Source organism: Lagopus muta, chromosome 5 (genome assembly GCF_023343835.1).
Source record: "Lagopus muta isolate bLagMut1 chromosome 5, bLagMut1 primary, whole genome shotgun sequence".
NCBI lineage: Eukaryota > Metazoa > Chordata > Aves > Galliformes > Phasianidae > Lagopus > Lagopus muta.
Window position 1 is genome coordinate 41176005 of NC_064437.1, and position 14793 is coordinate 41190797.

The 14793-nt window shown below is 43.3% G+C and overlaps 1 protein-coding gene across 1 annotated transcript; it reads left to right on the forward strand.

The window, feature by feature from the left end:
- Positions 1-38: 38 nt before the first annotated feature.
- LOC125693347 (kinesin family binding protein) lies at positions 39-9758 on the forward strand. The gene is made up of 7 exons (XM_048945141.1): positions 39-423; positions 2658-2756; positions 4514-4593; positions 4710-4893; positions 5514-5598; positions 7553-7662; positions 8333-9758. The coding sequence occupies exons 1-7, from the start codon at positions 73-75 to the stop codon at positions 9209-9211; spliced, it is 1788 nt and encodes a 595-aa protein (XP_048801098.1). The 5' UTR covers positions 39-72; the 3' UTR covers positions 9212-9758.
- Positions 9759-14793: the final 5035 nt, after the last annotated feature.

Sequence of the window (14793 nt, forward strand, 5' to 3'; positions counted from 1 at the left end):
CCTCCGCGCTGCGCGGCGGCGATTGGCTGGCGGGACGCACGTGACGCGGGGCGGGCGAGCGGCGGCGACAAGATGGCGGCGGCGGCGGGCAGCGGGTGGGCCGCGGCGTGCGAGAAGTTCCGCAGCGCTAGGACGCTGTCGGCCGTGGAGTCGCGCAAGGACCCGGAGACGGAACCCTACCGATCCAAGTACAGCGCCCGCGCGTTGCTGCAGGAGGTGAAGCAGCAGCTGAGCGCCGCCGAGGATTGCTGCGAGGCGCGGCTGCTGGCCGTGCGGCGGGCCGTGCTGGAGTACGAGCTGGGCGTCAACCACACCGACACGGAGGAGCTGTCGGCCGGCGAGGAGCACCTGCAGCGCTGCACGCAGCTGCTCGAGCCGCACCGCCTGTCCCGGGACTGCGTCTCGCTCTACATCCAGGCCCAGGTGGGCGGGGGGTGCGGGGCTGGGGCTGCGCGAGGCGGCTTCGGGTGGCGGAGTGACGCCTCCGAGCCGAGGAACGGCCCGCTCCTCGGGGCTGCGGGGCTGGCGGAGGTACGGCACAGCGGGAGAAGACTGGTTTGCGACCTTACTGCGGTTCCTTCGCTTTTACTTGCTGCCCAAGTGAAGCTGAGGGATGCTCATGTTCTCAGTCTTAAGCGTAAGGAGAAAACACTGAAGAATGTGATCACATCCTTCTCTGAATGTTCGTGTGGTGACCTGTGCTTCGTGACAGCTGCTGTGCATTTATACGCACGCACACACATGCTTTCACTTAAGTAGAGCAGTTGTCTGTGTGTCTGTCAGAAATGTCTGCTGTGATTTAGGAAGGGCTCACGGTACTTCACTGCCACACAGCGTAAAGCTGCGGAGGGATTGTGTGGTCCGGTGAAGCACGGATCAGGCAGTGGCTTCTCTTTCTCTACGTGAGGAGAGGCTGTAATGAGGTAGAGGTCACCCTTGGAGCAGGTAATAGCAATAAGATGGGAGGTAATTGCCTCAGTTTGCACCGGGGTGGTTCAGGTTGGGTATTAGGAAAAAATTCTTCAAAAGAGCAGTGATGCAGTGGCACAGGCTGCCCAGGGATGTGGGGGAGTCACAATGCTTGGAGGTATTGCAAAGCTGTGGGGATGTGGCACTGAGGGATGTGGGCAGGTGGTGGTGGGCTGGGTGAGCTGAGAGGGTTTTTCCAACCCCAGTGACCCTGTCAGCTTTTAGTTATTTGGGACTCATGAGGTTACATCTGCTCCTTGTCCTTCAGAGGGGTGGTTTGGGTACTCTGCTGTCAGTCTGTTGCCAGTGGTGTGATCTGAGGTTGCCTGAGAAGTCAGGCAAAACCAAGGAGCATCTTTTCAGTGTTTGCATGGGGTGCTCACAGTGTGCTGTTAGGGCTTTGCTGCCTTTATGGCTGAGGGACAGGGATTCAGGTGCCTTTTTAAAACTTTTTCATAGAATGGCTTGGGTTGGAAGGGACTGTGGAGCCCCAGTCCCTGTTGTGGGCTGGTTGCCCCTAGCAGCTCAGGCTGCCCATCTGTGGCACTGGGCACCTCCAGGGATGGGACAGCCACAGCTCTGGGCAGCAGTGCCTCACTGCCACTGCAAAAGAATTTCTGCCCAGTGTTTTTGCTGATGTGCTGGAAATAACACCTGAGCATTTCAATAACAAACAAAAGCCAAAACAACACTGAGTATCAAGGCTGTTGGTAGTCAGCAGTGGCTGTATTTGTACATGAGCACGTCTCTAGTGCTATAAAATACACTGTCACCTCATTGATGCCTGTTTGGCAAGGAGGAGCATTCCTTTTCCTTCTGGGCCTGTTTCTATAGCTGTTCTCATTTATCTTTTTGCTTAAGGATGCATGTGACGATTTCTGTCTAATTAAATTTGGTCAATTCCATTGCACAGCTGTGGGTGAAGTGTTTTTGTTCATAGCCATCATGATACATGGAGCTTTCTCTCAAAGCATAGTAAAATAGAAGGAATTGAAAGAGCTACAAGTCTGACGTACAGCTATATGTAGGAGCTTTCTGAAGGTTTTTTATTCCCAGTCCTATTAGATTTTGTAATAACATATGCTAGGAATTAAATCAGTCCATTAAACATTGGTCTGTAATTAACATCTCATCTTCATAATAAAATTAGGGTTGTTTTTTGTAAAAAGTAGGTGCAGTGAGACATTACCATGCACGTTGCTGTGATATTCACTCCTTTAAGCTTATAGCTTTTGCATCACAGCAGGTTTTAATTTCCTTGTCAAAATGTGCATTCATTCCTTTAGCACTTTTTCCCTATTAGATTTTTCCATGAAGACACAGTGGCAAATTTCTATGTCTGTGACTCTCCTTTATGATTTCAGAGTTGCTTGAATCAGAGGTAGAACACACTGTGTAGAAAAAGCTTTCTATATGAATGTACCAGAGATAATTTAGCAGGGTAAACACAGAAAATTGCCATTTGTGAGGTGACTTTGTGTGCTTGCCTCTGTGAAAACCCTCCTGTTTGAGCAGCTTACAATAAAATGGGTGGGAACAATTTTTGCCTTTTGGAATCTGGTATGTTAGGAGTGTGTGTGTATGTAGACATGTACATAGCGATGAAGAGTGATAAATTATTTGAAGAAAACGTTTAGTGTAAGTGGAATTGATTGGAAAATAATTGTTGTTTTTCCTTTTAACTTCAGAACAATCTAGGTATCCTGTGGTCCGAAAGGGGTGAAATTAAAACCGCACAGACTTACTTGGAATCTGCAGAAGCCTTGTATAATCAGTACATGAAAGAGGTACGGTGCTTATTAATCTGGCAGCAGGTCTTACTTTCGTGCACCACTTACAGTTTTGATAATCGTGGAAGAAAACATACAGTGGAACTTGAGTTTCTGAGCTTCGTGGTGTGATAATGCTTCTGAAAAACAGTATGGTTTGTTTGCTGGCATAGAAGGCGTAGGAGGATCACTTGATAATTTCAGCATGGATCTGGGAAAGTAGTTTGTCTCAGGAAAGAGTGATCCTTGTTATAGGGTCTTTGAATTGATACTCCAGTGCTGAACTTGGCTTCTGATTTAGATCGTCCTACTTTTGTCTTGGGAATGCTGTAGGAGGTCAAGCAATTGCTTTCAGTAGGAAAAGGAAAACAAACTGTATTATCTGCATGGTTTGCTCTGCCTGAACATAATATCCTGCTGCGCAGAGGCAAGTAGTTCAGCTTGTTTCAAAGGGGACAATCTTCTGAACAGCTAAACCCCGTTTGCATGTTAAATGATGTTCTGAGTTGTGGATTCTGCTGTGTATCAACAAAGGCTCCCTTGTGCTATTGTTAGTTCTTTGCAAAGCCTTTCCAACACAGTCTTGCTTCAGGGACAGGGCAGTTGTTGAGTGAGCTGAAAATATTTGTGGCCTTAAAGGAGCAGCGTTCTGTGTTTCAGGTTAAACAGAAGGTTGTTTCATGAAATTATGGTTTTATGGGGTTTACAGTACAGGTTACTCTCATGGGAATTTTAGCAGAGGTTATTCCTTGCTGGTTATTCCCTGCCATAGCGCTGCCTTTGTAGCTGTGCTAGTCTATGGTTACAGGATAGGTAGTGGATATAAGGAATTTAAAAATGCCCGTGCTAAAAGTCTTCTGTTTTCCGCCTTCTGGGTCAGTTGGTCTAACTAGAGATACTAGAGATCTCTCCACAGACCCTCAGTGTAATTAATTCCTGATGTTCATCTTTGATATTTATACCCAGCCAAGCATGATATTGTTAGCTTACTTTTGTTAATTCCAATATTCCAACAAAATCTTTCTGTTCTTGTATGAAGAAAATAAGCCATCTTGTACATATCACAAGATATATCTATGTAAAGATTCGGACAGAGTTTTTGGTTTAAATAACAAAAAAAAACCTCAATTCAACTTGCATATGGGTCATGTAGATCAAGATTTAGCAGCTTCATCTTCCAGACACATTGCCTGCTGTCTCACTCATACAGTTGAGTAAATAGTCTCACCAGCTTGTGAAGAAAAGGACTTGGAGTCATGTCAAGGCAGCACGAGCAGTCTTTACAGCTGAGCACTCCTGACATCATGTTCCTTGCTGTACTTTCCGCAGAATGTTTTCACATTGCAGATCAGTGCTGCTGGGCAAGTGAACATTTCATGCTTGCAGACACGTAAATGCTTTAAAAAGCATCACGTAAAGCCGTTTTGTTGCTGTACTATCTACGGACACCCCATTGTAGTCCTGTAGAATTCAAGAGTATTTCTGAGACGGATAGCATATGTTATTTTAAACTATGCAAACAAGGTATTACAAGCCAAACACTTTGTATTTCTGTTTGAAATCACAGAATCACATGAAATCTTGGCCTTCTTTCCCTAAATTTCTTGAGGTTTGTAGAATTGCTCCAGAAGTATGGCAGTCAGATAGCAGTAGATGCATTATGTGAATCTGTTCGGTTTAGAAATGGAAAATAGGTAAATAGTCTGCAGCCAGAAGAGGGAGTCACAAAGTAAGAGAAATGTATCTTCCTGAACCTATCATGTTCATCCATGCAGGATGGAAATCCTCCTCTGGATCCCAGTGAACACTTCATGGCAGAAGAAGAAAAGCTCACAGACCAAGAAAGATCAAAAAGGTGGGTGAGTAAAAGCACCCTAGATTTTTCTTATTTTTATTTTGATTTTTGTTTAGGAGGTTGTTTTTAGGGACTTAAGAAGAATTAAGAAGTCTAAAGATTTTTTTCTTTTCCAGGTTTGAAAAAGCCTATACACATACATTGTATTATCTGGCACAAGTCTACCAGCACCTGGAGATGATTGAGAAGGCTGCTCAGTATTGCCATACTACTCTTAAACGGCAGCTTGAGTACTGCGGCTACTACCCGGTAGAATGGGCACTTAATGCTGCTACCTTGTCACAGTACTATCTCTCTAAGGTAATACACCTCATGCTTTTCTGCTGTAATTACATAAGAAATTGTTTACCTCCACACGTCTTTATTGCCTCTAAATAATCCACTGAGCCAGGAAATACTTCAGGTCTTTCTTTAGGGGTTATGTCCAGACTACTCAGGTACTTTTTCCTTTACATAAGTCTTTTACCATACCTACGTCAATTAATGCTAATTTCAACAGCAATTAATGATTTCCATGTTTTTTGATGCACTGACAACCATAATCATTAAACAAGGCAAATATGAGTAAAGAGATCTAAATCTGACTTGTAATGTTGACTTGTTTGTCCAGCTGATACTGTTTAACGCCCTCTGATACCACCAGAAGGCGGAAGGAAGTGATGGTAGAATCGATCAGAAAATGTTCACAATTGTTCTTGTGGCTCTGGTAGCACAAAAAATGGTTAGCTAAAAATACTGCATTCAGTGTAGGTGTGGAAAAAACGTACTTTCTTCCAGTGTCCTGGGGAGCAAGCTGCTGAGCCTCGGTTCTGTAGTTTGTCTTGTGCCCCGTTTCTTACTGCCTGAGATGAGGGGTTTAGCTGAGAGCAACCTTTCTGTTCCTCCCATTGGTGATAAACTGTTGTTTCTGTCTCTCTCAGCAATGCTTCATGGAGTCACGGCATTGTTTAGCAGCAGCCAGTGTCATCTTCAGCCAGGCTGGACAGGTGCCATCTACTGAAGACAGTAAGTTCATATAGAAGTGTTCCTTGATAAACAAGGTGAATTGTGCATCATTAGTACCTACATTAAAATGAAGCCTATGTGTATGTACTAAACTTACCCAAGTGTTAAATTTTCAGCAATCTTTTTCTGCTTACAATAAATTGGCTTGTATTTATGTGCAAAATACAGCTTGCCTTGACTTCTGAATTATCAGAAGACAGTAATTCAATGATTCAAAACAAATACTTCCTACGAATGGTTTTTAAAGGGGGGGAAAAAGAGAACTGACTATAGCTTTAAGGATCTGTGGTTATGTGACAGCATCAGCATTCAAATCCTCTGTTGTATGCTTATGCTTTCCTTATCTACAGCACAGGCTTTTACATTCTATGTCTTGGGCAAATGACAGTTTCAAAATGACAGAGCTTAACTCACGGAGAGTGAGCAAGCACCCAGGGCAGCCCTAGAGTGAGTTTTTAACTCTGGCTTATAGCAGTGCGTATTGCTCAGCTTCTAATGGTTTGAGCTGTTCAGAATACAAGCACTTTAATCCAATGATGTTATTACACATGAAATAGAATCTTGAATAGGTTCAGATGAATTCTATTTAATCCACTGTCACTGAACTTCAGTTAGTTTCATTGCTTTTAGAATTTCCCTTAGCTCAAAAACACAGTACTCTGTGCAGTTGCCTTTGAGGATGGTGTCCAAAAGACTTTTATGTTCAGGGAACAGGGCTGTCAGAGTTAAGTTATACTTATCTGTAGGCTGTTTTCAGACAATACATTTTATGAAACGTTCAGTAGATCTGAGTGAGTGTGTGTTTACAGACTTTGTAGCTACCTGCTTGCACGGTTGTTTTGATTTAATATGATTCATGAGCCAAAAATGGAGGTTATATGTTCAGTAGGAACAGAACACAGGAGCACACGTGCAGTTATGCTGTAGAATTCAGTTCTGAGACTGAGAAGAGTCCTGGTTGTGCTTGTACTTGATAAATTTCTTGTGTGACTTCTGGGCGAGTCAACCAACATTTATCTGGGTTTCTTCCTACACTAAACAGTGATATTTGAGTCTGTTTGGAGGAGTGAATTTTGCTCTGATATTCACTTCTCCCAGAACAAAGAGCAGGGCTGTGGACCTGAAGATCACTGTGCAGAAGGCACTAGCTCACAGAAAGTGTAACACACAGTTAACATTGGCCACTCTCAAGCACTTTCCTTCTGTCTTGTTAATCAGTATATAAAGAGGTGCACAAATGGGAAGGTGCCTTTTTGAAATTAACAATTATTTCCTTATAAGAACAACCTGGTTCTTTTATGGAAAATAACAAATAGAGCAGATCTGAGTCTGACCTTTTATTCGGTGGCAAGGAACGCTCGCATCTCTTTGTTGTTCAGCAAGCTCAGTGCCCTCTGCTCAGAGAATGGGAAGTTAGTTCTCTCTCTAGAAACCCTTTTTTGTTTTGAAAATGAAATCTCAAGACTATTTATAGCAGTGGAGAGAACAGGGGGAAAAAATACTGGAGTTGTAGAGCTAATAGGTACTACGTTGGTACCAAAGGCAGTTTCCCTTAATTTTGTTCCCTTTTTTGACATTGAGTCTGGAATCTGTCACTGACAGAAGCAATTACTGAACAGGCAGATGAATCTTAGAAAGCAAACTATTGTTTTTTTCTCCTGCTACAGAGAGACATGAAAATCTTTTCCAGTAAGACTCCTCCAGAATCAAAAGCTTTCTAAATGTGCATTCCTTTTTGAAGAATTCATGCATGACACATCCATGTTAATCTGCATGGGTTTCTGCCAGAACGACAGTTTACAGAATTGTTATATGCCCCAACACAGAATGTATTTTTGTCTAACAACGAGGAAAAAAAACAAATATAAATAATGTATTCTTTGCACAACATTTGAGGTTATTACTGGAACACTTAAGCTTTTCTGAAGGCTATGTGCTTATGTCCATAAACTAGATGAAACAGAGCAAGACCAGCAGGACCTTAGACAGAGAAAAGCTGAAATTGCAAGGTGCTGGATTAAGTATTGCTTGAATCTTCTGCAGAGTGCTCGGAAATTACTTGAGGTAACTGGAAATCTTTTCTTTTGTTGTTGTTTAAAAAATCTGTTTTGATGCTTGTAGCAGTAATTGATTCATAGCTGGTAGCAAATGATGAACAGTCGTCCAATGAATAATTCAAGAGATGCTGGAAATCTAGCAGGTACTTCGTGTCATGCCTAGGCTTTATTGCAGTACTTAGAAATAAGAAGGAATGGGAGATCAGCTCTGTAGTGTGATCAGTGTGCTGCTTGTACAGCAGTTTCACAAATTCCCCTCCTCTCTGTTGAGTTTTCTCATGCCTTGATTTTTGGAAGATTGGTTTCTTAGTTAACAAGCAGAACATGTTGCATTTCTGTATGCTCATATTTTCATGCGGAATGCTTAAAAATGAGCATTTGCTGAAATCCTCTACTAAAACAGGAGCTTTCATGGTTTGGCTGTGTTGTTGTGGAGTGGGGAGACTTAAATTGTTTTAGCATCGTTATTGGTTTGGTTTGTTTTTTTTTTTTTTTTGTAGAATGTAGATGTTATCAATGTGGTTTTTAGTGAGTATAAGGTTAAATAACTCATGTGTCTTGTCTTGTTTGGTTGCTAATTACTTTGTGTTTGAAAGATAACTCAGAAGAAAAATGATGCAGTGCAAGCTTGTCTTTGCATGGCACGTGTTTTTAATTAGTATGCTGTATCTTTTCAGGATAACATAGGAGAGCTGGATCCAGACAGGCAATTGGAACTTAAAGCCCAAAGGAAGAAAGAGGAAGATGAAAAAGAGAATGGCATGAAAAAGGCTGTGCTTTTTGGGACGAGTGATATATGTGACTCTGTGTTAGCCATGGAAGAGAAAGTAAGCAGTGTATATCCTTTAGATTTTCAGGAAGCCAGAGAAATCTTCCTAGTGGGTCAGAACTATGTTCAGGAGGCAAAGGAGTTTTTTCAGGTTGATGGTTATGTTACTGACCATATTGAAATTGTTCAGGATCACAGTGCTTTGTTTAAGGTGCTTGCTTTCTTTGAAGAAGACTATGAGAGACGTTGCAAAATGCACAAGCGTAGAATAGACATGTTGGAGCCTATATATGCAGACTTGAACCCACAGTATTACCTGTTGATTAGTAGGCAGCTTCAGTTTGAACTAGCAGATACCTATTACGAGATGATGGATTTGAAGGTAGCTATTGGTAACAGGTTGGAAGAACTAGACTCGCACACAATAAAAAAAATTAACTCTCTGGCTCAGTTAGCCATCAAATATTATGAACTCTTCTTAGATTCTTTGAGGAACCCAGATAAGGTGTTTCCTGAGGAGCTCGAGGAAGATGTTCTTCGCCCTGCAATGGTGGCTAAATTTCATATTGCACGACTGTATGGTAAACTTATTACTTCAGATAGCAAAAAGCAGCTGGAAAATATGCAGACGTCGTTAGAGTATTACATGTTTCTGGTAGACTATTGTGAGAAGCACCCAGATGCTGTCCGTGCTGTTGAAACTGAGCTAGAACTCAGTAAGGAGATGGTGGGTCTTCTTCCAACAAGAATAGAGAGGCTAAGAGCAAAACTGTGTCCATACATATAAATGTTTGCCTTGAAGGAAATGTGTGCTATTAAAATGATACCTGTCAAAATCAGCTTCTGGGCTGATTAATAGAACTTAAGTGGCTACAGTTTGGCCATCCAGCTAGAACCTGCAGTAATACAACCTTCTGGGAAAAAAAGAGCTCTCCGACTTAGTAGCTCACCACACTAATGCTGTAAACCTTAAATGTTAAGTGAACGTCCAGCTGATGCTTTGTATTGCTTGTATGTACATAAATATAAACCTTTTCTCCTTTTTGTTTTTTCCTTTCACTTGGGATCTAAGTGTAGTGCTGTACAAAAATGGTTTCTTCTGAGACTCTATTGCTCTGGGAAAATTTTTCTAAGAAACTTAAGGCATGTTCTTCCACCTAGAAAATGAGAAAATATTTTCTCTCTTCCGACCTTTGTCCCCAGAAAACCCTATGCACATGAAGGGAATTTTATTTTCTATATTTATTTTGTGATGCTTGATGTTTGTTTTTTCTTTCCCTGTTAATTTAGATGTAACTGATAGAGGTTCAATAAATGAGTAGCTCGGCTAAATATTTTTCAGACTCCTTTGAATTCTGTTTCCTTGTATGTTACTAAGATATACAGTACAACTGCCAAAATACATAGTGATGAAAGTGTTTCTTAGCATTTGAACTGCCAGAATGCTGAGCAAGAGAGCAGCAGACTTTATGAATGGAGGTGGGAGGGGAAACCCTGCTCTTAATACTCCTATAGGAAACTGCTGGTGTAGAGTTACTATGATACAGTGCTGCAGCAGATGCTAACAGGTAAAGGCCTGAGAAGCCATTAGTGGCTCCTTGTGTTGGTTGGAGCTGCAAGTGTAAGAACTGGTTTCTTATGGGGGGCGGAGGGGGGAAACAAGAAAAAAAAGTAGGAGGGAGGGCAAAGGAGGAGCATATGCAAGCGAGAAAGTACATCTTGTACATGTGGTCAAGATCTCTAGTTTGCAGAATCCTCAACAGAACTGGCCGGCTGACTGCTAATCACAAACAGGCCAACGAATGGGTCCTGGAAATGAGAGATGGCAAAACTCAGAACTAGATCACCTATTTGCATGCATGCAGAATAGGGGAGAAAGTGTGTGTGAATGTTTATTTTCCTAAATAAATGTTTGATCAGCCTTTAAAAGTTTCCGCTCTCAGTTCTTTAATTCAGTTTTTCCCTTTGCATGATAGTAAGACAGCCCACAGTTTCTTAAAAACTGCAGTACACTGTAAGTAAATTTCAAACGTATTAAATACATATAGACTGACAGAAACTAGTAATGTCAGTTCTTCATCTCCTACAGCAGATGGTGAAGACTGCCTCTGGCTGAATGCAGTTTATTGGTGAGACTATCATGGCAGGTGCTCACTGCAACACATTATTGCATTGATACTTTTAAGGCATGTCTTTTTCAGGGAAGCCTTTTGAATAATTCCTGCTTGTGACATGATTTGACAAGGTGAACTAAGATCTTGTATTTAGGTTTCCAAAAAAAAAAAAAAAAGAAGAAAAGGAGGGAGGTGGGGCGAGAAGGGGCAGGTAGGATTAGGCAACAAAGCTCCCTTCAGGAATGCTGAGTTCTAACTGTGTGAAGTATGTGTGAGGTCAGGCGTTTATTTCAAAGATTAAGTGAAGATTAGATTCCTGTGAACTCCATTTAACCTGCATTTTTTATTCCTTTTTGTACCTTGGAAAAAAAATCTTACCACTGAAAATTCTTTACTGTTGTTCTACTGGTATTTTTTCTTTACCCAGCATAAAGCAGTGAGGTTTTCAAGACACCCACACTTGTGCCAAACACATATCAAGTGTAAGATCTCCAAAACAGAGGCTGCAACCTCAGCATCCTCTTGAAGCAGTGCATAGTACTCACTAGAGGTAATGTGCTTTGGTTAAAAACAGTTTTGTTGCAACTGAAGTGCTCTCAGCTTTTGTTCTGAATGTGTTATGTAGCATCAATAGGGTTGATCCAGGCAGATGAAATGTTTCAGGACCAAGAGAATAATTACATTGGTGCCTTGTTCTGGCTCTCTCTGCAAGCCCCCCATGGGAGGAAACTCTTTTTTCCATTGAGGAGAGCAGCAGGAGAAGGCCCTCTCCTTCACTCCTCTCTCCTCTTACACCTGAAATACCAGGGGGAAGCGAGAAATGACCCCTCACTTCCACTTCTCATCAGGAAAATGGGTTCCCCACGTTGCCAAAGGCACAGGCGTACGTCTTGGCAAGGCAGATGGCTGCCTTCTCTATCTGAAGAGCGGAGATGCCTCGATGTACCAGTGCAGTGCTGGCACTGGGTATGATTGCTGCTACAACTCTGTGCTCGGAAACATTGTAGGAGCCTGATAAAGCTGAGTATCAGACAGTGAGATACCGGACTGATCTGCTTTACTCACGCCTTTAAGCGTTTCAGTTTTGCTTGGGGTTTTCCTTTTGCTCAGTGAAACCGGGTTTTACTTTTCGAGTGTATTTTAAATGATTGAGGTGGTCAATGATACTTCGGTGTTTTCCATGGAACTTTTCATTGTGGAATGCCCTGAAGCAGTCCTGTGAAGCAGGTTCTATGAGGCTGCCATCACTGAGGCCAAGTCCATTGGAGCCTTGCAGTTAGCGACCTAAAGACTGCTGCCTTAAAATCAAGAGCATGAATTTGTGGCTGGAAACATTTGTCAACTTATTCTTCTTAAATTGCAACATTTTAGCTTACTTCAGAGCTCGTCAGGAATGACTAATGCTGATTTTTAAATTCCTTATAAAAGTGCGTTATGCACTTCCTAGTAACTGTTGCAAAGTGCCTGCTGGCACTTCCACGTTTTGCAGTTTGGCTGATGCCGCACACCTCTTCCTCATTCCAGCCAGGCCTGGGGGCAGTCTGTGTTTTCCTAATGAGAACCATTTACCTGCCTCCCCTTTTCCAAAGTCTTCTGATGGTATCTTTACAGCCAAAGATGGGAGTGATGCACTGGAGACAGTTCAGAGACAAGAATACTAAACAGCACTTTTTTTTTTTTCTCCTCTAACATGTCTGTGGTGTTGAGCATTTATCTAGAGAAGTGAGTGATAGCAATGCAGTGCGTGAGTTTGGATCAGCGGTAATAGTTCATTAGCTTTGTAGCAGTGCTTCAAATATGTAATGCTTGAGTTTTTGGCATCTGGTATGCATGTGACATTCTCTGTGTTCTTGTTGCTGTAAAAGAGACATTGAGCAGTGATGCAAGCATTTCCCTGTTAGAGCTGTTAATATAATTTGCCCCTAAACAAAGACGAATTGGATGAGTGACTCTGTGTGATTGTGATGGAGGGAGAGAACTATGAGTGCTTGCGTTGGAGAGCCTAAAGATCCACAGTGGAAATATATGGGGTGAACAGAAGGAATAATGAAATGACTTCCTGTAAGCAGACTGACTGGATGGGGAAGAAATAGCAGGAGTTCCCAGGTACGTTCTCGGGACCCAGGGTTGAGTCCATCCCACATTCAGAGCTTTTATGGTGACAAGAATTGCTGGTGGGAAGAAGCCGTTGGCAGCTTCCTGTGGGCCATCAGCTGTGCTCAGTGCTGATGCAGTTGTGGCTTTTGAGCAATGATCTCTGACCTCTATCATGGGAAAAAAAACAGAGAACTGTTCCTCTGTGTGATCTAGATGGCAGCAAACATTAGATTTCTACACAATGCATGTGAGCTGTAATGATTTCTTGTGAGTTCTGAATCTTATCTTCATGGGCCAGATCGTGATACTGCCTTCAGAGGCCAGAGGCACAGCACGAGAGGCAGAGATGCCATGTGCTGGAGGGGTCCCGTGCTCAGCATCTCAGGTGCTGGGCTGAGGATCCATCCCAGCCCCAGGCTAGACTCAGAAATCCCCTGCAGTGACCCAAGTCTACCTCCTGGGCTCATCAGCTCTTTACTATTTGCCCCAGATCCCACCATGGCAACAGGAAGAAATCTCTCCTTCCATCCTGAAGAACAAGATGGGAAAAAAGATGCATTCCTGCTGCCTTTCATGGAATCATAGAATTGTTTCAGTTGGAAGGGACTGTTAAAGGCCATCTGCTCCAACTGTCCTGCAACGATTAGAATCCTTCAGCTCCATCAAGAACTCAGAGCTCTGTCCAGCCTGGCCTTGGGTGTCTCCAGGGGTGGGGCACCCATCACATCTCTGGGCAATCTGTGGCAGTGCCTCACCACCCTTAGTGTAAAACCTTTTCCTTGTACGCAGTCTGTATTTGCTTTCTCCTCAACTCTTCCTCACTGTCTGACCTTTCTTTTCCCTTTTCTGGCCATTCATCTCCCCCTGCCCCTTAGTGCTGATCAGCACAGGCACAGCCTGTCTGTAGCAGCCCGTGCCCAGAGCAGGGACCCGCAGGAGCACACCGATGTCTGTGTGCAGATAACAGTCTGACTCATGGGAACAGGGACCTGGCAGCAGTTGCGGTCTGATTTCTGAGCAGTTATGAAAGAGGAACTTCTTTATTGAGACCCCATCTGCATGGTTGATGCCTTCCCTCCTGCACGTGGATATCATGGAGCTGCTGAGAAGGAATTTTCCTGAGTGAAATTCCCTATTGTCAATGGCAGGATAGATATTCCCATGCTGGACATGGTCCTAGCATGGTAATGTTACACTCAGGAAGCAAACTGGGAGATAAAAACAGATCTGAGAGATATCCAAGGAGCAGATCATCACTTGAGATGTTTGTTCTCTGCTTAGGGACTACTTCCAGGCATTTTGGTCATCTCAGGAGGAGTCCCAGGTGTCTGTATGAGAAGCTGGAGGCCCAGAGCTGCAGCAGACCCCTCCTTCTCCCTGCCCCCAAATTAATGCCTTGGAAAAATGCAAAGCTCTTAATCTGCTTTACACATGATGGGAAAGCAGCAGCAGTGTTTTCAGCACAGCAGTGGCAAAAAAACACCCTTTTCAACACTGATAGCAGTATATTGACACATTTCAAGGTTATTGTTCTGATATGGTGCAGCCTCTGTGCTGTTCCTCTGCCCACATGGGGACTGTGACCACGGAAAGTCAGAGGTGTGACAGCACGGACCACTTCCGCACCCACATCGCTGTTTGCTGCTGAGCACACAGCCTGACAAAAAAATAAAAGAGAGGAAAAAAACAAGAGAGTTGATACGAAAAATACAAAGTAGAGAAGAAGTCACTACAAATAACTGCTGCATGCAAGTTGATCTCCACGTGGTGTTTGGAGTCTCCTGTTTTTCCCTGTTGAGAAAAAAACATGAAAACACCTAATAAATGGCAAGGATGCTCAGCCCCTTGTCTTGCAGAGGATCCACAGGAGCACAGGATGGGCACAGGCAAAGTCACTGCTCACCAGAAGCACCTCCAAGATCTCGGTAGACTTTCCGCCATGAAAAAGTCTTCCACCACATGGCTGACACTGCTGGCCTTGGTGCTGTGGCTGCCATGGTGCTGGGCTCTGCATCACTCCTTGGTTAACCCACTGGAAGCAGGATGATTAAGAAAAGCCTGCTGCTGCCGTAGCTGTCTTGTGCCTAACTTGGCTAAACTCGAGCCTGGATGGTTGAATTGCCAACACAAAAGCACAATGTGCTGGAGGAAAGAGCAG

Bases quoted from the DNA above. Each gene is read 5' to 3' on its own strand.
- LOC125693347 (XM_048945141.1), top strand. From the start codon at position 73: ATGGCGGCGGCGGCGGGCAGCGGGTGGGCCGCGGCGTGCGAGAAGTTC. The intron at 4,894-5,513 runs GTAATACACCTC...TGTCTCTCTCAG, and splicing joins CACAGTACTATCTCTCTAAG to CAATGCTTCATGGAGTCACG. The intron at 7,663-8,332 runs GTAACTGGAAAT...GTATCTTTTCAG, and splicing joins GTGCTCGGAAATTACTTGAG to GATAACATAGGAGAGCTGGA.